A 26,505-nucleotide genomic window follows, 5' to 3' on the forward strand; every position below is an offset into this window, starting at 1 on the left:
TAGAAGAACAAAGATTTATAAGCAACAGGCTATAGCATAAGCAATTCTGGTCAACTGACCAGTAGAAGTAAGTAATGACAGGCCTCCTTCTACTGGGCATTGAATTTATTTAATACTGATACCTATCCACTATAAAATCTATATTGTTTGCTTTAGTGTATGACTTTAGTCTGCAGTGAAAACCCATATCAAAATGACCATCCAGTAAGAAAAATAACAATACAAATTTTAAAATGGCCACATAGGTAACAATATAGGATGTCCAGCTTGCACTCTATTTATTAGGACCATCAAGATTTTGTATTGATTGTGTGTGAAAATTTCATGGCAATACTCTATGCAGTTCAGGAGGAGTGGCAATGCCAAGCTTATGGTTAATGGGCAGACAATAGATAGATGACGGACAGAAGGTCTACAGACCAACAAACTATAACATAAGCAATTCTGGTCTATGAACGGTAGTGCTAAACAACAGCTTTCCTTCTGAATTCACTAATTACTGATAACTCTGCATTATTCAACAAAATGTTTTGCTATATTGTATGACTTTATTCACAAAGTGCACTGCCTTTTATTTACTAGAGTGCACTACCTTACTACAGACACATGGTATGAAATTAATCCACTTCTAGTGCACTCCTAATGCAAAGATTCATTTAAATACAACAATAGTTCCTTTGAAATCTCCATTAGCAATATCAGTAAATCAATGTCACTGTGTTTAAATCTCCATCAGCAATATCAGTAAATCAACATAATGTGTTTAAATCTCCATTAGAACCATCAGTAAATCAATATAATGTGTTTAAATCTCAATTAGCAACATCAGCAAATTAATATAATGTGTTTAAATCTCCATTAGCAATATTAGTAAATTAATATTATTTCTGAATAATGCCACTTCTTTTAAACAGAGAAGCGTAAATATTTTTCTTGGTACATTTTCCCACTTTATTTTTTAAACTTTCAATTATGATCAAAATTTTCAAAATTTGGTAGTACCTAATTTTAAAACAAAATTCCATCAAAGTCATATTAAAAGGCACCAACTTTGGAGCTGCACTTAAAGGAGATCTTTTAATTATGTCATAAAAGGGGTGTGAGTGGGGTGGGACCTGCTCACCCTAAATACTGAGACACTGTCCGCTCCACCACCACTGGTGCATCCTCGGTCATGGGCTTCCATCTTGTCAAACATCTGAATAGAAAAAAAGGCAACTTAAACTCAATAAAATGGAACTTTTACTTAGCCATCTAATGCAACTTAATTTAAATTTAAAATCATATAAGTCTGAAGCTGACCTTCTTTTCAAGCCTATATTGGTCTGTACTAATGTGACATTTCCATTAACCAAATAACTAAAATCAAGAATTGAGCAATTTAAACATTTTCTCGGTTCGATCTGAAATCCTAAAATTTTCTCCAAGATAAATAAGGCTAAATTTAGGGCTATTAAAATGTTTAACCATTAACATCTGCTTCTTTCTTTATTTTCTCAAACCAAAATGAAGATATTCAAACATTTGTTTGAGATGAAGAAATCTGAGATGTTTGGATACACTGGGTCCTGACTATTATACTTGTCATGAGCAAATATAAACATGGTAATAATCACAACCCGACTATTTTATCAAGTGCCACTAAACTGCCAGATGAAATTAATAATAACAATAGCAATAATGTGGAAAAAATTTAAGTGCTCTGATTTCTTTAAAAGAACAACATATTCTATCCATCCTAGTTTCAACAAAATTATTTTGTGATAAAAGAAGTGTCTGTGTGTGTGTGTGTGTGCGTGTGTGTGTGTGTGAGAGAGAGAGAGAGAGAGAGAGAACAAATTTCCTGGAGTAAGTTCAGCCACACCACTGAAAGACCATATACCTTTTTACAAAGCTACCAAAGAAGTACATGCATTTGTCAATAGGTATCATGCATACATTTAAATTGTTACACACAACGCCAGTGTCAAATCAATGAGAAACAAAACAACTCCAAAACCCAAGAACTGCCAGGGTGTCAGGTGTGCACTGCTAATGAAACCATAAGTTTCAAAATGGAAACCATTACTTTAAGTATTTAGCTTTCCTCCAGTCATTCTATCTGTACTATTTTAAATATTTAAATCACAGATACATGTGGAATCAACACGTATAAAGCGTAGTTCAATTGTTACAACTATAAGTCTTACACTATGATACAGAAAGAAGGAAAACCAACAAGTTTAGTGAAACTACATAGTGGAAATTTAAGAGACACTTACAGTATTGCAAATTAAATCACAAATAATCCTAAATTTTCTATCACAAGTCCAACAGTATAGAATGTTCTAAATGAAGTCCAATAATCTTTTATGTCCTGAAATAGCAATAGTTCTGAATGTGCTGATGTACCAATAATCTTGACTGTGCCGATGTACCCATAGTTTTGAATGTGCTAATGTACCAATAGTCTTGAATGTGTTCACAATATCCCCTAAGTACTGTGTTAGTCCAAAAGGTCAATCAGCATTTTGTATTTCCAATTAACAATTTAAATAAACAATTCTTCTAGAATTATATCTGAACACAACTATAAACTCTGATCATTGATTCCCAAAGATTGATATGAAACAGGAATGAATAATTGTTTACCAAATTCCTGTTATACACAGACAGTCACTAGACCAATGATGCAATGGAATGTTCTGGAAAACTAATAATTTCTAATGGAAAATTTCACTAACTCATAAAACAAGGTCAGATCTTGAACTTAAATTTAAGTAAACATAACAATCATGACAAAAATCAGGTAGGGGCAACTCTCAACCCTGACAAATATCAGGTACACTATATTAATTAAATATACATGAGACAATATTGTATTTTAGGGTACTTGTTGCATCAATGCACTAACCAGAAGGACATGGCCTGCATGTCAATCCCATGATCAAAAATTTGCTGTCAAACATGACTCCAAGTTCAAAAGGATATAAATGCATGGTGCAAAATGCATTATGTTAGCCTCATTATGATTCAGCATAAGAATGAACAAAATCCATTCAGGGATTTTAGAAAATATTAGCAAATTAAAAACCTTTAACCAAAACCTTAACACAAATTCTCTATGACCATGACCAAAAAAGGGTAAAGGTGAAACAATTTATCAAAGAATGAATTATCTTCATAATGATTGATTCCAAGTATGAAAAAAATCCATTAAGGGGTTTAGGAAATATAAGCAAATAAAACAAACTTTGACCAAAATCTTAAAGCAAATTTCCTTACTGTGACACTAACCACAAAGTCAAAGAGACGAGATAGTTTATAGCAAAATGAAATGTATTTGCTTCATAACCATTCTTGCTTCGTGTGATGAAACTCTATCAATGGGTTTAGCAAGGATATGCAATTGAAAAAAATATTGATAAAGCCACCATCGATGTTGCTGCTGCTGGTGTAAGCAGTAAGCATGCCTTTCCCACTAATGTAGACATGACAAAGATTATACATATCTTCATATGATTATTTAACATGTTCATATTTGCGTTTTGTCAAATTACAGTAAAATTTCATAGATCAAGCATGGTCTGCTAAAAAAACTAAGAATGTTTTAAGTGTTTTTTATGGCCTGGCAGCAGGCATAATATGTAGCCTTTAACTATCAATTTTTCACACTGATTTACTAGGTACATAGATGGTTCCAGGTATCAAGGTTTCAATGAATTTAAATACTTGGGTCTATACCCTCTTGATTCGAATGATGCAACTAATGCTTCAAGGAACCTGATATTATAAATTCATTATAAAGAGTAGAACTGGTAATAGCAAAAATTCACTACGCATGATAAATAAGACTGATAAAGTAACTCCTAACATTGATGTCATCCTGTCAACAAAAATATATGTGTTCTTCTCTGACCATAGCCTGGGGTGAGATACAGAAACCAGTTGCCATCTATGTCTCATAAGTGCATAATTTTACTTACCTGGTTTCGTTCTAGTAGGTTAGATCTGTTGCTGACAAGAAGAACAGCTTTGTCTATGACCCCCAGTCCCACTCTGGAGTTTTCCACTCCAGTAACAGTCATCCCAATATTATGTCCTGGTTCCACTTGTTCATTTGTCAAATCGACAGTAAGCTGCCAAATGGAAAGATACATTTATAATTAAATTATTGGTATTCAAGTGACAATTAAGGCCAACTATACTGCTGCATCATAACGGATTAAATATCTGAGCATCAACAATGGTATTGTAGGTGATCAGCATTTCTGTGATATTTCCTGAATACCAGTCTATTAGATCTAACAATTACAATATTCAGTAATATTTTCCAAATATGTATGTTAGATCTAACAAATAGAATGTGGGTGCTCTACAGATATTATGAACTTATGAGAGAAAGCCAGGTGTAGAGTGAAGTTGTCTGCATTTGCAACATGCACAATGGAGAGAATGTTTGCATAGCTCTATCTTACTTTCATGTAATGTTGTTGAAATTTCATTTGATATTGTACTTATGGAATCAGGCATGATCTAAGCACACAGCTGATGAAAATGACTGTGCCCATGTGCTCAAATAAATCAGCCTGATTTGTGTAAAATACACTATCTTCAGCTGATATTAAAATAGGGAAAATGAATTTTGCCAGACTAGACAGTACAAGTTTCTGAAAGTACAATAAATGAATTACCAAATATATAAAATGAACAAAAGTTATCCATTTTTATAAACATAATTTACCTCTTAAGTCCAGGAAGTTAAAAAGACCAAGAGGAGTTATCATTTATAGGTGCACATCTGAAGAATGGCAAAGCTGTATGCTATAACCCCAAATACACCTATCAGCCAATCACCAAAATAAAGGAAATTAGAAGTTCTTTTAACAATACCTAATATATACAGCGAGGAAAACCTGGGAAATTCTTTTTCTTTAATAAGTTAACCGTGTGCAAAATAATGATACTTTCAGAATAACTGTCTGATCTAACAATTGCAATATTCGGTATTATTTTCGGAATACCAGTTTGTTAGATCTAAAAAGGATAAAAGTCAGTTAGGGCTGTTCCATTTAAACATATATGGTACCCAGGGAAAGCAGTTTGTAGAAAACAATATTTGCCAGAGTACTTTGATTTCACAGAGTTCATATTAAAATTATAAGAAATTTCTAAATTGCATCTATGGGTGAGAACCCCACTTCAAATGTGCCTTCCCTGGGTCCCATGTACATGTACATTTTAATGGAACAGCCTTTAAATTTCAGAATAAGTCTGTCAGATCAAATAATTACAATAATCACTGATATTTTTCAGAATATCAGTTTGTTAGATCCAAAAATTACAATATTCTATAATAGTATCAGAATACCAGTCTGTTAGATCTCATAATTACAATATTCTATAATATTAACAGAATACCAGTCTGTTAGATCTAACAATTACAATATTCAGTAATATTTTCAATACAAGTCTGCTTGATCTAATAATTACAATATTATATATTCTCAGAATACCAGTCTATTAGATCTAACAATTACAATATTCTATAATATTATCAGAATACCAGTCTGTTAGATCTAATAATTACAATATTCTATACTTTCAGAACACTAGTCTATTAGATCTAACAATTACAATATTCAGTAATATTTTCTGAATACCATTAGACTATTAGATCTCAAAATTACAATATTGTGTGATATTTTTAGAATACCAGTCAGATGTAACAATAACACTATTCTGTGTAAATTCTCAGAGTAGATTTTTCTGAGGTCATTCATGTGGTCTAATGCAAAATACAAAGTCTTTCATGCCAGTATGATAAAGATTGTATGGAATATGCATACACAGTGACCAGATAATTAGAACCATCTACAGGTTAATTAGGTAAACATGCACTGACGATATAGTTTAATTTATCTGGTTCTCAATTAAATTTCTGCCTAACAAGTCAATCACTTTAACAGATACATTAAAAAAAATAAGACCAAATAAAATCTTAGCATAAAAATGTATCATATTGTGAGAACATGAACTTAAGGGGTGAGACTGATAGATGGTTCAAGATTCTCTCAATTCTGTTTGGCTATGATACATCACAAGAAAGCAACAGTTGACTTGGAGCATTTTTACAGTTTGCCATATTTCATGTACATGCACACATTTTCACAGTTTGCCATATTTCATGTACATGCACACATTTTTACAGTTTGCTCATCACTCCATGGACATGTGTACATTTTCAGTCTGCCATACTCCAAGTACATACACACATTTTTAAAGTCTGAATTACTTCATGGACAAATACATATTTTTATAGTTTGCCATACTCCATGGACATGTACACATTTTTACAGTTTGCCATGCTTCATTGACATGTACATATTTTTACAGTTCACCATACTTCATGGACATACACATTTGTACAGTTTGTCATACTTCATGGACATATACAAATTTGCAGTTTGCCATACTTCATGGACATACAAAAATTTTAAGGGTTTGCTATACTTTATGGACATACACAAATTTTTACAGTTTACAATACATGTACAAACATTTGTACAGTTTTCCATACTTCTTGGACAATTGGACATATACACATTTTTATAGTTTTCCATACTTCATGACATGTACACACTTTTACAGTTTTCCATACTTCATGGACATCTACACATTTTTACAGTTTTCCATACTTCATGGACATGTATACATTTTCACAGTTTTCCATACTTCAGTGACAGCATATGTTTATCTGGTTGTCATTTAAATTTCTGCATCATAAGTCAATCACTTTTACAGGTACATAAAATAAACACTGCCAGTAAAAATCTTAGCATAAGAAAGGTATTATACAGCGAGAACATGGATTTTAGGGGTGAGACTGATAGGTGGTCAAAAATTCTGTATGATGTTTTTTTTGTTGCCATAACAAGAAAGCAACATATGACTTTAAGCATTTTTACTTCATGGATATATGCCATATTTCATGGACATACACCATATTTCATGGACATATGCCATATTACATTGACATACACATATTTTCACAGTTGGCCATCCTTCATGGATATATGCCATATTTCATGGACATACACATATTTTCAGTTTGCCATACTTCATGGGTATATGCCATATTTCATGGACATACACATATTTTCACAGTTTGCCATACTTCATGGACATACACATCTACAGTCTGCCATACTTATGGACATATGCCATATTTCATGGACATATGCCATATTTCATGGACATACATATATTTTCACAGTTTGCCATACTTCATGGATATACGCCATATTTCATGGATATATGCCACATTTCATGGACATACACATATTTTCACAGTTGGCCATACTTCATGGATATACGCCATATTTCATGGATATATGCCATATTTCATGGACATATACATATTTGCAGTTTGCCATACTTCATGGGTATATTGCATATTTCATGGACATACACATATTTTCACAGTTTGCCATACTTCATGGACGCACACATCTACAGTCTGCCATACAGTGATACTTAATGGACATATGCCATATTTCATGGATATACACACATTTGCTGCTGAAGCTCAATGGGTTCCTCCCAAATTATAAAAGTCTTAACATGATGCTAATGTACCACACTGAGTTTGGATTTCATCGTAAATTTCAGGATATCAGAGAATTTATTGTGGAAAGGTCCAATTTCAATATGTAGTAAGTAGATTTTGCTTGGCAAAGCCTTGTTCCTGTCACAAATTATGAACATAAGGGTGAGATTTTTCAAGCTCACACCAAACTTATATTTATAAACAATTTTTATACTCCACTGCTATCCATGTTTACCATTATAGTATAGACCCATATCTGCCATCATATATAGAACTGGCAGAAAATCAACTGTAAAGACATTTCTCATAGATTACGTATAGAATACTTCAGGGATTCGTATGGAACAGATATAGACCGAAAAACTTATGGAATCAGACAATTTATTCCATGTCAATTCCATAAGTACTTCACAGCAAGTGAAAATTCCATATGGAATAAAGTTGCAACTTTAATCCATAAGCACTTTTTTCCATATGGAAAACATGCTCATGTGTTATAGCATCATGGAAAATACTCTCTGAAGAATTAATAACCTAAACTATCTGATTCAGATAGAAATATTGGTGGGAATTAGAGTACATGTATATGTCAGTGTAGCCGATATGGAAAGATGAATATATACTTGTATAAATTTGAAGAAAACACATGCGTGTCAGTTTTCTTATATTTATTTCCAGATTTTTTAAAACAGACAAAGACATGACCAAAGAAGTAGTGAAAATGTAAACATGATCAGAATATTAATATCTTGTAGTACAAGTATAGATGACTCTTTGGACTTAAAAAACTTGTTTCAAGGTCGATTTTGGGCTTGACATAATCTTAACTCTGAAAAATATTTTTTTTGGCTTTCTATTAAAAGATACTCTACAAAAATCATACCCTAGTGAAAATGTGACTGAAATTTCAGCAAAATCAGTGAAATTATTTTGACATTCATTCAGATGTCCTTTTTCACTAAAATTATGGTATTTTAGGAGATTTTACCAACATTTCTGAAAATATCAGTGGGAATTTGTGATTGAAATTTCTCTGGGAGTTTGTCAAAAATTCTGAAAATATAGTGATATTTTGTGATTGTAATATCACTGATATTTCAATAAAAAATATCAATAAGATACATAATATTTATTTGTTGTTTCTTGTACAATTTGAATTATTTTCAGCAGCATTTGTATTTCCTGTTTCTGATAGCTGTAATTGTATTGTTTATTTTGGGCACAATAACTTCTTTCCACATCTTTCCTTGTTTTTTGTTCGTTGTTGTTGCATTTTTGTTTAACTTCAATTCGATTTAACTGCCCTCAACCAAGTTTTCTTGTTTTCCATTTTAAAACAGAATTTCGCTTTTCTCCTGTCCTGGATCTGATTTTCCTCGATATGGACCCTTTTTTAATATAGTCCAAAAAACTTTTTAAAAGAATGCTCTATTCGGCCCCATTCCACAACAAGCTTTCTAATAAGTATTTGTTCCATTTATTATTTAACAGATGATCGCTGTAAAGAGCTTTCTGATTGGTCAAAATTTTGTACTTGCCCAATGAATCGTCGCGTAACGGAAACTGATGGGAATGAGAATGCTTGCTAAACATGGCGATTCAAATATTCGAGTGGGATACGAGATTGAATAACCATGTGAAAAATATGCGGCAATGAGAATAGCTTGAATGCAAAGTCGATGGGAATGTAATTGGTCATTCTGTATGAGAACTGAACGCCAGGACTAGCATTTTGCTTTCTGTGCCATAAAGAGTTTTACAGTAGCAACTAACGTGCTAAATAGGAATTGAACCAGGATGATTTCGATGTTGTAGAACTCCAAACTGACTAACTTCCAGAATTTAAGATAGTCATATCTTTGTGAAATTTTCTTGGCCCACACGTAGAATCAACTTTCAATATCATTAGGCATTACTGTGTACATTATCAAAATATTCTAGGTGTGTTAGAATTCAGTGTAAAATAACTTTTTGTAAGAGTAATTATAGCATGATAAACGTTTATCATGGCTGCTTATGGAATAAGGACTAATTCAAGAGACCACAACAGCATCATAGCTTGTACATTAATCAAAAATCAAGTCTGCAATACAACAGTGACATAAGGCAGGCTCCTAGCATTTCTTCTTTTCATAATCAATGCCTCAAATGGATGCTTTTCTGTAATTTTGCATCATTTTCACAGTTGAATTTTTCAACGCAGCCTAATATTTTATATTTTATATATATTTATGTGTTCACAGATGCCTGTGCATTTGTTCCAGGCTTGATACTTTGATTTGTAAAATCACTTTATTATTTAGTGTCAAGCCAGATTCTTCACATCATGTTGTATATACTGTATATATTGTACATAACATAAAGGAGGCCTCAAAGTAGATTAATTCTGTAACTAATTGACTTACCCTCTCTAAATAAAGTCTTTATTATTATTATCATTATTATTATTATTATTAACTCCCATATCTCTTGCCTTGGATGTCATGTAATTACAATACCTGTATATTGTTTTCATGCACACTTAAATATCACCTTGGTTCATAAAGTCCTGTTTAATTCATATCATTATTTATTTGAAACCTTTTGAAATGTCTGAAAAACTACTGAAACTTCAGTAAAATACTATATAATGATCAAAATTTTAGTGAAATCTCACAAAAGTTTTAGCCAAGTCTTTTGTGAAACCTCAAAAATATTTCCGTGAAATTTTAGTGATCTCTCACCACAATTTCAATGAAAGTTTTGATCGAAATATTTGTGAAATCTCACATAACTTTTCAGTGAAATGAAAAAGACTTAAGTGATGCCATCATCGATTAGGTTTTGTATGCAAGAAAGAAAATGAGGACAAGAAAAACCTAAATCTTATCTGATAATGTCTGTCAAAATAAAATTTATGATCCATTTTAAAAATTATTGTGAATATTTATCATTGATTCTCAATAATGTGTAAGAATCATCAGGCAGTTAATAGACATCTGAAGCAGATTTTTTTATGGTTAAGGCAGAAGGCACTTAAAAAACCTGTCTGTCTTAAGGACTATTACCAAATTCCACATGAACTATTTACAAATTCCATATGGACCACTTACAAATTCCATATGGTATATTTCCCAATTCCATATGGACTATTCACAAATTCCATATGGATTATTGCCAAATTTTATTCCATACAGACAACCTACAGATCTGATGGACTAATTTGCATATTCCATGGGATTTTCCATAAAGAGTACGTAAGGAATCCATAACATTTCCATGTGGATACACTGAAATCCATAAGACTGGTTCAGCTATAGAATGAAAAAGTCCATATGGATATTTCTGTAAAAGTATGTATGGATTCCATATCCAATCCTTATGGAAAGTTTCGTAAGGGCAGGGTCTGAATTGGTAGTTTAAAATTATAAATATGAATGATTACAACAAATACTGCCATTACTGCCATCAGACAATCCAACAGAAGATCTGGCTCTTGATGGTGTATGTTTTACAGGTGTATGTATTACAGAGATAATAAAATACAATATAAACAGCATCATGCTAGTAGATAATGTACCTACCTCTCGCTTAAAGCAAGTTCTCCTTACATCATATTTTATTTGATCAGCAACAATCTCTCCATCCTCGTGAATGAAGTATGCAATACTTCTGCCAGACGGGGTTAGGTGATGTTTAAGTCGATTCAGGTCATGTACTTTTATTGCTCCACTTCGAAAGAAGGTTGAATTATATAATCTTCCTCGACTCAATGTCTGAAATTCATGAATTAAAAGTTAATTTACTAAATCTGATCATATCAGATACCTTAACAGTATATAAAACTACCAGTATGATATGGAAGATTACATCACAAACTAAATTTATTTTAAAACAACCTTTACCACATGAACCTAAAAATGCATGCATGTATCTTTGTTTGCACATTAATTATGGATTTTATTTATGGGTTATGATTTTGAGAAAGGCTGATTCATGTTCCTTACAACAGCTCACTTTCCAGGTTTTCACATCGAAATTTACTGAAGGTAAGCCTTGTTACAATACAATGGTCAGGGTCCATGAAATTACATCTTGATATATGCAGAATCAATTATATAACACAATGGTCAGGGTCCATGAAATTACATCTTGATATATGCAGAATCAATTATATACCACAATGGTTCTAACCTAAGACGAAATGTCATGATAGGCAGTAAGAAAAGGCATTACGTATCAACTTAACCAAATCCGTATTGAGAATTTTGCCCACAATATCTTGTAAAATGACTGAACTAATAATCTGACCAAAATCAAATGCAAAATTAATTTTGAAAATTATTCTCTTTCTTAGCAATTTGAAGTAATATACCAACTGACTGCTGATGTACCACATAAATAGCAAGAACCACAATCAGCAGAACTCTATATAGATCGAGACATTTGCCACCTAGATCCGAAGATCCCCAACCAGTAGAAATCAATAGTACTGTAGATCTAGACATGTGTCACCTAGATAGCAAGAACTACAAGCAGTATAAATCAATAGAAGATCTAGACATGTGTCACCTAGATAGCAAGAACCCCAAGCAGTATAAATCAATAGAAGATCTAGACATGTGTCACCTAAATAACAAGAACCATTAAACCAGTAGAAATCAATAGTAGATTAGACATGTATCACCTAAATAGCAAGAACCCCAACCAGTAGAAATCAATAGCTGATCTAAACATGTCAACTGGATAACAAGAACCCCAACCAGTAGAAATTAATAGCAGATCTAGACATTTGTCACCTAAATAGCAAGAACACCAACCAGTAGAAATCAATAGTAGATCTAGATATGTGTCACCTAAATAGCAAGAACCCCAATCAGCAGAAATCAATAGCAGATCTTAACAAGTGTCAACTATATATATAGGAAGAACCTCAGCCAGCAGTAATCAATAGTAGATGTAGGGATGTACCACCTGGATATCAAGAACCCTAACCAGCAGAAAGCAATTGCTAATCTAGGCAAGTGCAACCTATAGCAAGAACCCAAATCAACAGAAAACAATAGTAGATCTAGGCATATGAAATACAAATTCTGAAAAAAAACCAGTACTTCAAGTTCTTGCATCACTAATCAGTGACAGAGTACACATGAAAATCAATCTTGTTCTGCTGTTTTAAACTGAATGTAAAAGTGTCAAATCTACATGTAAGCAATTTCAACGTACTTTATGATTATGATACCCAGGATGTAATTTCTGTTTGCTGATGAATTAACAGTTACAATGGCATACTTCGTTAAGACAAATACACAACATTATGTTTGGAATAAAATAGGTATTTTCAAGGTCCAGTTAAGACTTCTACATGTCAAAAGCATAGATGAAATGAAATGATAGTGGGCATCATTTTGTAGAGTATTTATTACTATTATTAATAATAATATTTAAGAGGATAGAATGCATTTAGCAAAGTACATGGTAATCTCTCACAAATCCCAAAAAGGCATAAATTATTCAATAGTGAAATATATGATAACTTTCCATGAGTCCCTCAAGGGTTTACAATATTCTTTACTAAAAGATAAGGTAATCTCCCACAAGTCCCTCATGTGCATACAATAATCTACAGCACAATATATGGTAATCTCCCATGAGTCTCTCAAGGGAATGCAATGTTCTATACCAAAATATAAGATACTTTCCCATGAGTCCCTCAGGGTGTAAAATATTCTATACATGTGCACACAATTGAGATAAAAATGTACTAATTTGAAGGTTAATGTCACACAAATAAGTCACTTTAAACTTGTATAATGTACATATATCACCAGAGAAACTAGAGAGAATTTCTGGTGAGAGATATGATGCTTTGGTAGCTGAAATATCTCTGATCTGAATACAGTAAGATTGTCATATTGCTTTAGTTAAGGCAGCTGATTCCTTTAGTAGATCCAGTATACTGAAATGAATTTTTAAATGCATTCATTCTTGGCTTCACAGTTTTAAACATAGGTTTGATGCTGAAAAAGACTAATAGAGATGGTATTGCTGGTTTGGACCATTATATCACCCAGGTACAAAGGTGTTAAATTATTATTTATGATATGAAATTCTGTTGTCAAAAATAATGTCAGTACATGTCAAGACTGAAACAAGTAAGCAGATAATCTGTTATTCTATCTGCCGCTTTGAAATTTAATTATACAATTAATATTAACTTATGTGCATGGATGCCATATTGTGAAACTGTAGTCTATAATAGGTAATAGATATACATGTTTAATAAAATACTTTTGTTGCATGAATAGGTAGATATTTCTTTTCTTCTGTATTTAAGTTGGCAGTAAAGTAAGGCCTGGAACCTATAAAGTTACAGACATGATCTATGTGATGATTCCAAGCTAGTTTATCATTAAATTTAGGAGTTTATGGCATTCATTCTACACTAGATATATATTCATCATTTACAGTTGAATGGGGTTTTCCATGGATAATCTGTTTGATGTTCCTACAAGCACTGCAGTGGGCTTTCAATATACTGGGTACATTTCATTGACTTGACACCATTTACTGATATGATTAAGACTGTACTGCAGCGGTTCTTGAAGTGTGTTGCTGTCATCACCTAACTATATGAAATTCTGCATCATCTGCATTCATATCAGTTTTTATGTTCTCTATATAAAATAAAAATTCATTAATGTCAAATAGAATTAAGATAGATGCTAGGACTGAGCCCTGAAAAATGCCATATTTTTTTGAACCAGGTCATTATAATGTGCTCTGAACTGCACATGCTGGGTTCTGTCTAGGGGTGAAATAATATACCATTGCTGCATGCCTATAGCAGAATTATCCTGTATTGATGGGGTAGGTAATTGAGGATGCAATTAATCCAACCATGAAAGTTATGGATTCCTCTTGTCTAAAAGTCGCAGGAGTTTTGTTTCCATATACTGGCTTACTCTTTAAAGCAGCAACCTCTGCAATGATGACAAGTTTGCTTCATTTATTTCAGTACTATGCTGTAAAATTTTCTGAAAAATTAAGTTAATATCTCCTTTCACAACTGAATTTGCCATTCTTTAGAACAGATCCATATGCATTTGAAATTGAGGGAAGGACAACTATAATATTATCTGATGTTTAAAGTTTGCATTTGGTGACCTTCTTCTTTCCTTGTAATCCAAACTCCTACATATTCATGGTTGTAACAGCATTTGGAACTAAGTCAAATGCTATTCATTGTAACTTTACTCGCATCAAAGCTACTGGATGACAGCAGTATTGTTCATTGGTAAAATCAATATGTAACACATACAAATTTAAATACAGGCCGTAACACAAACAGTGAGCAACATAAAACAGGGGATCCACATTTTGTAATGGAATCATGGAATCGGATGTGTTGGATCAAAAGGACTGGACTGTATTTGAAACATAATTCACAATTCTTATGCAAAAGATGGAGGTATCATGAGAAAATAACAATGCAGTTCAACTCATAGTGGAATTTACTAAGACAACAAACTTGCACATTATATATAGTACTGACTGAGGTCCTGATGTATATTTCCCAATGTACATTATCCCATTTTCTGAAACAGTTTTGCCCCAAGAAATATGTGATGTGATGTGATATGGATTTTTAACGTAGCTGTAACAACTGTTCAGTCATATCGCTATGATGTCTCCAGTGTGGCAGTTTATAGTGATGTCTAGCACTGGGGCATCATTCCGCAGACATGAAACATGATGTCCCACCCAGTCAAATTATCCTGACATCAGGCCAACCAGTCCTAACACTAACCTCTTAATGCTGAGCACCAAGGAAGGCAGCTGTTAGTACCATTTTTGAAATTCTTTGGAATGACTTGGCCATGGATCGAACCCACGACCTCCCGTATCCACGGCGGACGCACTAACCACTAGGCCACCGGAGCAGTCCCCCCAAGAAATAACTGTCATAGTTTCATAAAGGTTTATTACAGTTTAAGGATATTTCATTGCATCAAGACTACAACATAAATAACAACTGGATTGCAAACAAATTTCATTAAAATACGAGCAATAATAATAATGATAATGACCTTATTTAAAGAAGGTAACACAGTTAGCTAAGAACTAATCTACCTTGAGACCCTCATACAAAGGAATATATTTATTTTAGCTGCATCTCTGAAGCCAGTGGAAATACTGCGTTTGGAAGAAGAAAATGAAGTGGGCATTTCTATCTCAACTGGAACACTATTCCAGAGCAGTGTTCCAGAATATTGGAAATTTTTTAAAAATAACTCCTTATTTGGTTTGGGAATTTTATACTGTTTGGTAGACATGGATTGCAGGTGGGGAGTATTACCAGGTAGCCTATACTGGAATAGTGATTGTAAACATGCAGGAGCACTATTATGGGATATCCTGTACATTAATATGGCTTTTCTCAAACAGATTCAGTCTTTAATAGGTAATATCTTTAACTTGCCAACTAAATTTACCTTGCTTTCTTTCTGGATTGATATTAGCCCTAATGCTCTGTTCTGAAGATGTGGTAGCTTTGCTGTGTTTTTATCATTTGAATTAGCCTATACTGTATATTACGGTGGTGTAAATAGGGTTGTATGTAACTGTTATAAAATAGTTTTCTGTGCCTTTCAGTGAGAAAATGTCTTATCCTACTGAGAAGCCATAAACTTGAATTGACATTTTTACTGATATGTTTGATATTTTCAACCATGATACGTTATTTTTTTTTTATTATCTACCAGAACACCAAGTAGTCTATCCTTCCATGTCAGACATGGTTCATCACTATCAAGATTTGTCCTTTTTTGCTGTGTTGAGATAAGTAATTTTAGTTTTACCAGTATTTACCACCATGCCATTGCATGTGCACCAGTTTTCCAGTTTGTTTAGGGCATTCTGTAAAGAAATTTCAAGTTCATGCTTTGTGTTTTGGATGTCTGACAATGTTGTGTTATCTGCATAGAGATCTATAGACGATATTGAGTCTCTTAGTAAAAGTGGTAGTCATTAATAAATATAAAAAAAAGTAATGGACCTAGGATTGAGCCTTGTGGTACTTAATATATAACTGTTCCAGGTTCAGACAGAACATTATTTATGTAAGCATGTGTTATCTCACTTAAGTAAGAAGTAAACCATCTAATTGTTCTTTCATCAGATTGGTAGATTTTCATTTTCTTCAAAAGGATTTCATGATCCACCATGTCAAAAGCTTTCCTGAAATCTACAAATACAGATCCTATTATTCTACCTTGGTCAAGTGCTTGAAGCCATTTATCAGTTAGGGAGATCAAGGCAGTCTCACAGGAATGTTTCTGTCTAAAGCCTGATTGATTAGGGCGGAACAGCAATTGTTGTTTAAATATGACATGAATGAGTCATGGACATGTTCTTCAATCAATTTTGACAAGTGTGGTAGTATTGAGATTGGTCGGTAGTTATCAGCGTCATCCTTAGAACCAGATTTGTGAATAGGTGTTACTTTTGCAGTTTCCATATTTTGGGGACAGATGAGGTTGCAAAACTTAAATTGTTTATGAATGGTATGCTATCTACAATATCAGAGACAGAAGATTTAATGAGTCATGGACCAATCTGATCAAGCCCTGTAGCTTTCTTGGTATCAAGTTCATTAAGACATATTTTAACAAAGGTTTTCAATACTGGTGGGATAGAGAAACAGACCTCCTTTTGCTGCTGCAGAACTTTTTCAGTTTATTAAAGTTGTTTTCTATCACTGGTTCTTTTAACTTTGTGGTAATGTAGGTGAAAAAATCATGGAAAACATTTTGCAATGTCAGTGTCATCAGTGACTATGGTGTCATTTACCAGAAGTGAGTGAATTTTATTTGTCTGATCTTTGTATGTTCCTCTCCATTATAATAGTTCATTCACACATTAAAACTGTAGCTGGTATAAATCTGACTCATCTGTGACCTACAAAGTGTTGTATGTTTTCAGAGTAAATTAAGTGAATAGATGTAAAAAGCTAAATATGTTCATTACCAAAAATATTACATTTGCAAAACATTATACATAAAGTGTATAAATGTACAACTTTAAGACATTGTTGAGAAAAAATCTCCATTCTTCTATATTTAATGGATATCTTAAACTTGGATCCATTTTTATAAAATGAATTGTACTTACCAATATAACTCCTCCATCATATGCATCTGAATCTGAATCTATTCGTACCTCAAGCTTCAAATTTTGTTTGTCCTGTATTCAAGAAAAGATTGGATTAATATAACAAAAACATAAATGACAAAGTTGTATCTGTAAAACAACATAAAGCAGCACTGTACTTAGTTATTTACTATCATTTCAAACAGGCTCAGAATTTACCAAAACATTGCATAACATGTCATGAAGCAAACCATGATAATTTAGATGCAGAGCATTTGTATCATAACTGAATGGTTTGCAGGTTTGATTCCGACCCAGGCCAGCCTGATACTGCTGTCTTAGTGTGTAAGTTGGAGAGGCAATTACCTCCCATTTCCTCAATATGATATAGCAAATAAGGTGCTCTTAGTTGCAGTCAAACAATAACCAACTCCTAAAAAATCATAAATATCTAAACCATAATTTACATGAAATGTCAAACTAGCCTTCAGTGTTTTTTCAGAGTTTTTTATGTTTACATCAATATTTTCTTGAAATGACTCTCAGGTCCCCTTGCAGAACGAGAGGATGGGCAATTTTGAGACAAGCAATGTACATTTGTCCCTCACAATAATGTAGCTGAGAGAGGTTATAAAAATGTATTATGCTGTAATCAAGCTCACATAATACTGGGTTGGATTCAATATTAAATCTAGTCATCCTGAAAACAGAGTCTATGACCACATCTATGCTATACATGGAAATGTGCTATATAGAGTCCATTTAATTAAGATGAAGGATCAATGGAACTAACAGCCTATAACTTTACTTCAGCCACTTTTAGCATCATTGACAAACCACATACATGTATTAGCTCCTATTTCTTGGACATGATATCGCCAATGATGTATTAAAAATGCTGTTCAAACCAACATTAAGATTAAAGCCATCCACAAATGAAAATACATATACAGTATTTATAATATTCACTGGCAAATCATATTAAAAAATTACAAAGTATTGTGACAGTAAGACGGGAACTATTGGAATTTAGAACAGGAATATAAAAGCTGCTAAAATACATCATAATAAAAGTCGAAGAATTTGGGTAAAACTGTGGTATGTGTTAACTGTTAAATGGACTGTGGTATGTGTTAACTGTTAAATGGACTGTGGTATGTGTTAACTGTTAAATGGACTGGGGTATGTGTTAACTGTTAAATGGACTGTGGTATGTGTTAACTGTTAAATGGACTGTGGTATGTGTTAACTGTTAAATGGACTGGGGTATGTGTTAACTGTTAAATGGACTGGGGTATGTGTTAATTATTTAATGGATTTGGGTATGTGTTAATTATTTAATGGTTTGGGGGATGTGTTAATTATTTAATGGATTGGGGATGTGTTAATTATTTAATGGATTTGGGGATGTGTTAATTATTTAATGGATTGGGGGATGTGTTAATTATTTAATGGATTTGGGGATGTGTTAATTATTTAATGGATTGGGGGATGTGTTAATTATTTAATGGATTGGGGATGTGTTAATTATTTAATGGATTTGGGGATGTGTTGACTATTTAAAGGTCACCGGCCATACTCCAACATTTTCCTATTTATATCAGATTTGCATTACATGATTAAAAATAGTTATACTCACACAAAAAGAACAAAAAAATTATCAAGTGTAAAGAAGAAATAATTTAATTACTCAAAATAGAAGTATACAAAACTGTTACTTCCCCTTAGTTACAATTTCCCACCTATAATGGATGCAACCGGAAATGACATACATTTATCCCTACAAGACGAAATACATGCTTCATGTTGTCGAACAATAAAACACTATAAACTATGCGTAAATGTCAGGTGCCTTCAAGCAATCGGGTGATACTTTCATCTCATTTGCGATTTTGCTATTTGGCATAATCGATACACACTACACTAAGGATGCAGCAAGCCGGCATCCGTTACATATACGGAGTTCGTGGACATATATTTTAAAAAAATAATTTTCTCGTGATGAAAAAAGAAGAAATATATGATAACAATTTCTTTCATTTTATTTTCAAACAAGTGTATGTTTATCAATTTATTTTGTACCGTGAGTGGCGGGGGGGGGGGGGGGCACAAATTAAACACAAAATTATTTCCTTTCCAATTTATATGGAATAATGGGGCAAATATGATTGGCAATAATGACCAGTAATGACAAGCTTTCAATTTACGCACATAAACAATAAGACAATTTGAAAAATAAAAACAAACAATAAAATTAACTGGTAAGAGCTTCATATTGCAGCAACTAAATACTGACAAAATGCTCAACATTGTTCTCTATCTCTCTCTCATGTGTAATCTAATATGTATTGTATGCAGCTGTGCTACAATGTGAAGACTAAATTTAAGTATATTTGTCATAATATCTCATGTACACTACCCTTAACAAAATGTATACGTATTATGTAGAATATTATCTGTTACGTATTTTTGTTTCATAAATCATTATTGATAATTTGACCAGAAGACTTCAACTGAGAATGTCGTTGTGCAGATGCATATATTTGTTAGCATAAAAAAATGCATATAAATATTTTTATTAGAACAAGCAAGATATGTCAGCTTGTGTTTTCTCTCATAAGTATGTAAGTATGATTATTTTCTTTCAAAGAATATGAAAATAGTTTGCTTAAATTTTTTTTCTTCCTAAAATCTATCTTACACTGAATCTACTTTTTTGTTGAAGAAAAAGAACATTCAAACTATTGTTAAGTTTGGCCGAACTGTATTTCGAGTTGGGCAGAATTGTCTTTGGGCCAAATTCACTATAATCCGGCATAAATGATACAACTTTCCCATCCCTCCCCATTTCGATCCACAGATTAAATACACTTTTTTCTGGTAAGCATGGTTTTTCGATAAAAGAAAGAACGCTTTTTCCCATCATCACTCTTTTGGTTACATCCGAATGCAACACAGTGCACCATATTTGCTGTACAAAAGCACGATCGTACACTATATCACATAGACATTTATGTGGGGAAATTAAGCACTTGAATGGCTAGGTTGAATAGAAGGGATTAATGTACGTCATATCCGGTTCTGGCAGGCGGAAACTACCGATTGTTTACGTAGATTGCGAATAATTTTTTTTATTTTATAAAGCGGAGTTTTAAGTCTAATTAACATTTTTATGGTGTGCATACATAACCATCGCGTTTTGTTTCTAACTATAATAATATCACACGTCTGGACAATATATGTGGCCAGTGACCTTTAATGGACTGGGGGATGTATTAATTATTGAATGGGCTGGGGGATGTATTAATTATTTAATGGACTGGGGAATGTGTTAATTATTTAATGGACTGGGGGATGTATTAATTATTTAATGGATTCGGGATGTGTTAATTATTTAATGGATTGGGGGATGTATTAATTATTTAATGGACTGGGGAATGTGTTAACTGTTACTTCTTATATCAAGCTTTAAAGATCAATAATCACTAATCAGATTTACACAGTGCATCCCCCAGGGGTCTAAAACTGAGAGTAAAAACCCCTTGGTGTCTGAACTGGGGGTCAAATAAAAAATGTCGGGGTCAAAAATGTACCGACAAATTTAAATCTGACTCGTACTTTTTCAGCTTGTAATAGGATACTGCAACTTGCACAACATACTCTCTCTTTCCCTAAACACAAATAAACCAACATGCACAATTAACAAACAAATGCATTGTCTATTCAATGAATAATTGTATTAGTTCGTTTTTCTTTTAAAGTCGTACTTTCAACAGTTTCCTAATAATCTTTTTGAAGCAATATTATAGATCAACAGGTTACATACAAACCAATACAAAAAGCCTAATAAATCTTATTAACTAAATGGCAATTAATTTACTGCCTGTCAAAAAATGTGTACTATCATCGGTTTCACTGTACTTCGTCCTAGAACAAATTTATCCAAAAATCAAGGAGGCTAATGAATCATCTTGTTTCTAATAAGTTACACTTGAACTTTAAGATCTTTCTTTTATTGCAGCAAAGTTAGAAACCAACAAATATCTGCAATGACCCCCTGACTGTGTAATCCAAATAAATGCATTTGTCTTGGCAAGTTTACTGATTTCTTTGTTGTGAAAGAATGTCTTGGGTTATAATGTGTTCTCCAGATATCTTGTGGCGAACGAGGGCGGATTGTTTAAAATTCTTAAACCCTGCCACAAAAGGATTATTGACTTTTGCAGTCTTCGCAATCACACGATCAGAAGTCACACCGGTATTAATCCTAACGGATGTGCCATATTCCAGTCAAGGGAATTATTTTCTCCATTTTTCATTAAAGTTAGATCCACAATTACTCTTTTGTGTTCTGCTTCTTTCACTTTCTTCACTAATGATTCTTAGTGGACGACGTTTTAATCTGGAGAGCACTTTCTAGTGCAATAAGCATTAAGGTTAAACATCAAGATGACATCTGGAATTACATCACAATTAATACTTCCAGTTCAGTACCCACGAATGTAGTTCTAGTCTATTTTTAGAACATTTTTTCCTCTCTCATTTTGGTGGTGATAGAAGAGTTTTATTTATGCATTTTTGGTAGGGATTTAAAGGTAACTGTTTATTCTTGATAATATGAGCTCAGGGTGTTGTTGTCTGTATGTATTTTGGCGACAGTGCACAGTGAGTAATAAGGCCTTGGTGATGATCCGGAAGTGAAATTCGTGTTCTGGTTACATGCTGTTATGTTGACAGTCAATAATCTAAAAAAAGAGCAGGTCAACCTTTGACAAGAACTTCACCGTGAAGTCATCTTTGAAGGTATTTTAGATTAACATATGATTTGCATTGATTGTCACACAGTGGAAAGGTCAGTACTGAGAAACAAATGTAGAGAACATATAGTAAAATTAATTGTGTACTATGTCCATCTTGCTCAGCTCGATGGAAATCGCATGAGAGCTAGCGAGATTAGGGGAAGCTACTCCGTCATAACACTGCCTATACTAGTCTGCTACCTTATTTTGTATGCTCCCTGTGTTGCACTCCGCTATACGAACAGAGGAGCGCAACACATGGGAGTAAACAAAACGGAGAAGCAGTCAATGCATATGCTCAAAGTATACACGATGTCACCCCTCATCCAAGGCATTGGATGCTAAATAAATCCTGATTGCATTATGCAAATCCTTTGTATAAAAAAAAATGCATGCCAACAAAATGTGTGCTTCAATTTTCTCCAGCGTGCATCCCTGATGCACAAATGTGCATAAAGGGAAAAACTGTTTACAGGATTTTACAAAATAATCGTTTCAAATGAAATTTAAGAAATAAGCATTGGCAAGGAAATGATTGATATCCTTCAATGAGTTTCATAAATTTTATTTTAAATTAGCATAAATATAAGATTTTGTATACTACTGTCTTTATTCTAGCAAGTCTTCTAACAATTCAAGATTTGGACATGCTAATTTTGTTCTCTGCACAATATTTTCATACAACTTTTCTTAGTCACAGTTGATAATTGTTTTCTTGATCTTCATGTTTACATAAATTAAAATGTAGTTTTTAGGAGATAAAACTAATTTTAGTTATGTAATACTTCCCTGCTATTATTACATTCCTATATCTTTTCCTCGAGTAACAGTCACTCCCCAGTCCAAGGACATAATTATATCCTCCAATTAGCAATTAGTGGTCTATAATAAAAAACAACATAATCCTAGTTGGATACCTCAGTCCACATCCATCAATCAGAATTTAAGCATTCTTTGACTTAAACCAATATAGCCATAATATCAAGTAGTTAAAACAATTATAATTAGTTTTACCCCACTCCACCCATCATTAAAAGCACATATTAATAGCAGCAAAACATTACCTGCTAAAACTGAATTGCCAAAATTGCCTGCCCAGTGGTAGGATAATGGCTGAAGATAGTAAAGAGAACTTGCCATTACTGTAATAGGATCTTCTACTACAGAATGGATTAGTAGACACTTTGCTAGGCTGATACAGTTCGGCCCAAACCATAAATGCAGTGTGACCCTGCTATAGTACGCTCCATTAAAAGATAAATCAGATATAACACGGTTGTGGCATGACTCAAGAAATTTCATACGCATGTAATTTGTCTCATAAACAAAGTTGTTTCTTTTTTACAGTACAAAAAGTAACGTGTAAAAAGTTTATTATCATCTTTGGGAAAGAGATTGTGTTTTGTTACATGTTTAGGTTTGAACAAACAGTAACACAGAAAGAGTGAAAACATAAAGTTTTTAAAATTTAACAAATAATTTATTTCACTGGGAAAATTCTGTAAAAATAAAAAGAGAAGAACTTACGGTTTCAAGAATCAAATCCAAAACTAATATAAGAATAATCCAAGAATTATTTTTCAAAAGTCCTAGTAATAAATGTTCTAATAATTTCAAGTTCGAATCCTGATGGAAATTCCAAGATGGATGAAGATGACGTACGCTGTAGTCAATACTGTGCTTATCTAAAGTTCCTTGTAAATAATTGCATAATTTGTAAGCAATGTCTTTCCAAAATTTATGTGTAAGCACTCCTCAAAATAGTTCCAGAGAAAAAAGAATTAGTCCTTTTGAAATCCAACTGATCTAAAGAAAATTATAGTTCAAGATCTTACTACAGCAACATAACTTGACATCAGTAAAAAAAAGCCCAAAACTGAGATCTCTCTCTCTCTAAAACAAAGGTTATATTGTATCATATGACGTGGTTTCGAAATTCTCCCAAGTTGCGAAATGAGAAGGGGGGTCACGAGATCTTGTTTATATCATGTACACAGAATATGGCCTTGATTAGACCAATAACTTTATTCCCAGAATAAAACTTAAAAAAAGTGTTTACTTCTTAACCAACGTAGTCCCATCATGACCTTGGCAACAACCAATCATTTTAAAATAAAAATAGAACTTTGTTTACTAATTCTGAATCAAAGTCAGCATCCAGGCCAACACCTGGTGTTTATGAAAAGATTGATTCTGGTCAACCAATTTTCTGGAAAAATATCATCTCCAGTAAATAAATTTACATTACAATAGCATGTAAGAAAAAGAAAGAAAAATTTAAAACTGACAAACAAAAAATTAAATTAAAATAAATATATATTAAATCAGAGCTGAGAGAGATATCTCTAAAACAAAGGTTATATTGTATCATAAGACGCAGTTTTGAAATTCTCCCAAGGTGCAAAATCAGAAGGAGGCTCACCTGATGGTGTTTATATCATGTACACAGAATGTGGTCTTGATTAGACCAATGATTTTATTCCCAGAATAATAAAAAAGTGTTTACTTCTTAAGCCACATAGTCCCATCATGATCTTGACAACAACCAATCATTTTAAAATAAAATAGAACTTTGTTTACTAATTCTGAATCAAGGTCAGCATCCAGGCCAACATCTAGTGTTTATGAAAAGAATGATTCAGGTAAACCCATTTTCTGGAAAAATATCATCACAAGTAAATAAACATTACAATAGCATGTATGAAAAAGAAAGAAAAAATTAAGACTGACAAACAAACAATTAAAATAAATATATATTAAATCAGATATACAAAACAGTTCGAATTTTAATATAAGATGATCAAGTCAAGGCTCCTGCAATTTCATATATGTGTATTTTTCTCATACTTGACAAAAGGTTTTTCTTTTCAAAAGTACAAAAAATAATGTGTAAAACGTTTATTTGCCAACATCACAAATTGTGATTTATATTCTTTACTAGCGACAAAATATACTATCTGGCATTTTTTCCACAACATTATTGACTGTTCAAACTAGTATATACAGCCCTTGGTTTGGAGTGAAGAAATTCAGAAACACCATGAAAGGAAGCCACAAGCTTGATATAAAATGCACTGGAATTTATCTATTGTTAGATAAACATATTCTATGTTCATACTGACAAACTATCTTAACAGTGTTTTGCCTGACATCTGGCCTGAGTAATGTATGCCGTGAGATCTCACTAGTAATTAATATTTTTATTTTGTCTGACCTCTATATGTGGATGGTAAGTAAAATCCCTCTTCTTTTCACTCATAGAATTAAATCCTTCAGAACACTCATATCTTCTGTAGTAATCCCTGTCAGAACAGAACAGAACACCTGTGTATTCATCATCTGTTGGCCTTTTTTTTAAACGTCTGGAGCATGCGTGGATGTCAGCATTACTCCCCCACCAGAAATGTCAAAACCCCACCACCACCCACTACAAAAATACAAAACAAACGGAGATCTACTTGTTGGTCAACTTATGCTACATGGACTAGTTACAATCAACCAACATTTTGAAGGCAGGAAAAGTAACTGGTACAATCAACCAAACAACAGCAAATTCTTTTTCTTTTTAAAATGCACCAAGAAAAAATTAGTTTTGCTGAAACTTCAATGAAAACTAAACACCCATGAAGCACCGACCATTCTGCATCAATACAAAGTGAGAAAAAAATCAGTCTGAAACAATGTTCTACAATTATTTGATGTTGCTGACACATTAAGAAACAGACAACCGTTTGGTCCTCCAAAGCTGTCCTTTAGCGGTAACTTCAATAACCCATACACCTTTCATTCAAAGAAAGCCAACTACAATCTTCAATAAAAACAAATATCCTTTCCTTCAAGGAAATCAGCACCAACTGTAAAGATAAACAATGGAATATGAGAGATTGCTGCATTTTCGTTTCATTTTTGCAGGAAAAAATATGCTTACAGTCACTATCAACAGCCGCAATGCAAATTAAATTTCCAATCTTTTGAAACGATAGATAT

General features: G+C 32.9%; 1 protein-coding gene across 1 annotated transcript in view; it reads right to left on the minus strand.

The window, feature by feature from the left end:
* LOC149801208 (complement C3-like) overlaps window positions 1-26,505 on the minus strand; it is a 346,536-nt gene that overhangs the window by 197,145 nt on the left and 122,886 nt on the right. Inside the window, exons 12-15 of the mRNA XM_089955247.1 lie at window positions 17,741-17,812; window positions 11,152-11,343; window positions 3,966-4,118; window positions 1,124-1,198 (exon numbers count right to left, since the gene is read on the minus strand). Of these exons, the coding sequence (XP_089811373.1) occupies window positions 1,124-1,198; window positions 3,966-4,118; window positions 11,152-11,343; window positions 17,741-17,812 (492 nt within the window). The remainder of the gene's footprint in view (window positions 1-1,123; window positions 1,199-3,965; window positions 4,119-11,151; window positions 11,344-17,740; window positions 17,813-26,505) is intronic.

The sequence above is a fragment of the Sinohyriopsis cumingii genome, chromosome 4 (genome assembly GCF_028554795.1).
Source record: "Sinohyriopsis cumingii isolate HCF-2022 chromosome 4, ASM2855479v2, whole genome shotgun sequence".
Classification (NCBI taxonomy): Eukaryota; Metazoa; Mollusca; class Bivalvia; order Unionida; family Unionidae; genus Sinohyriopsis; species Sinohyriopsis cumingii.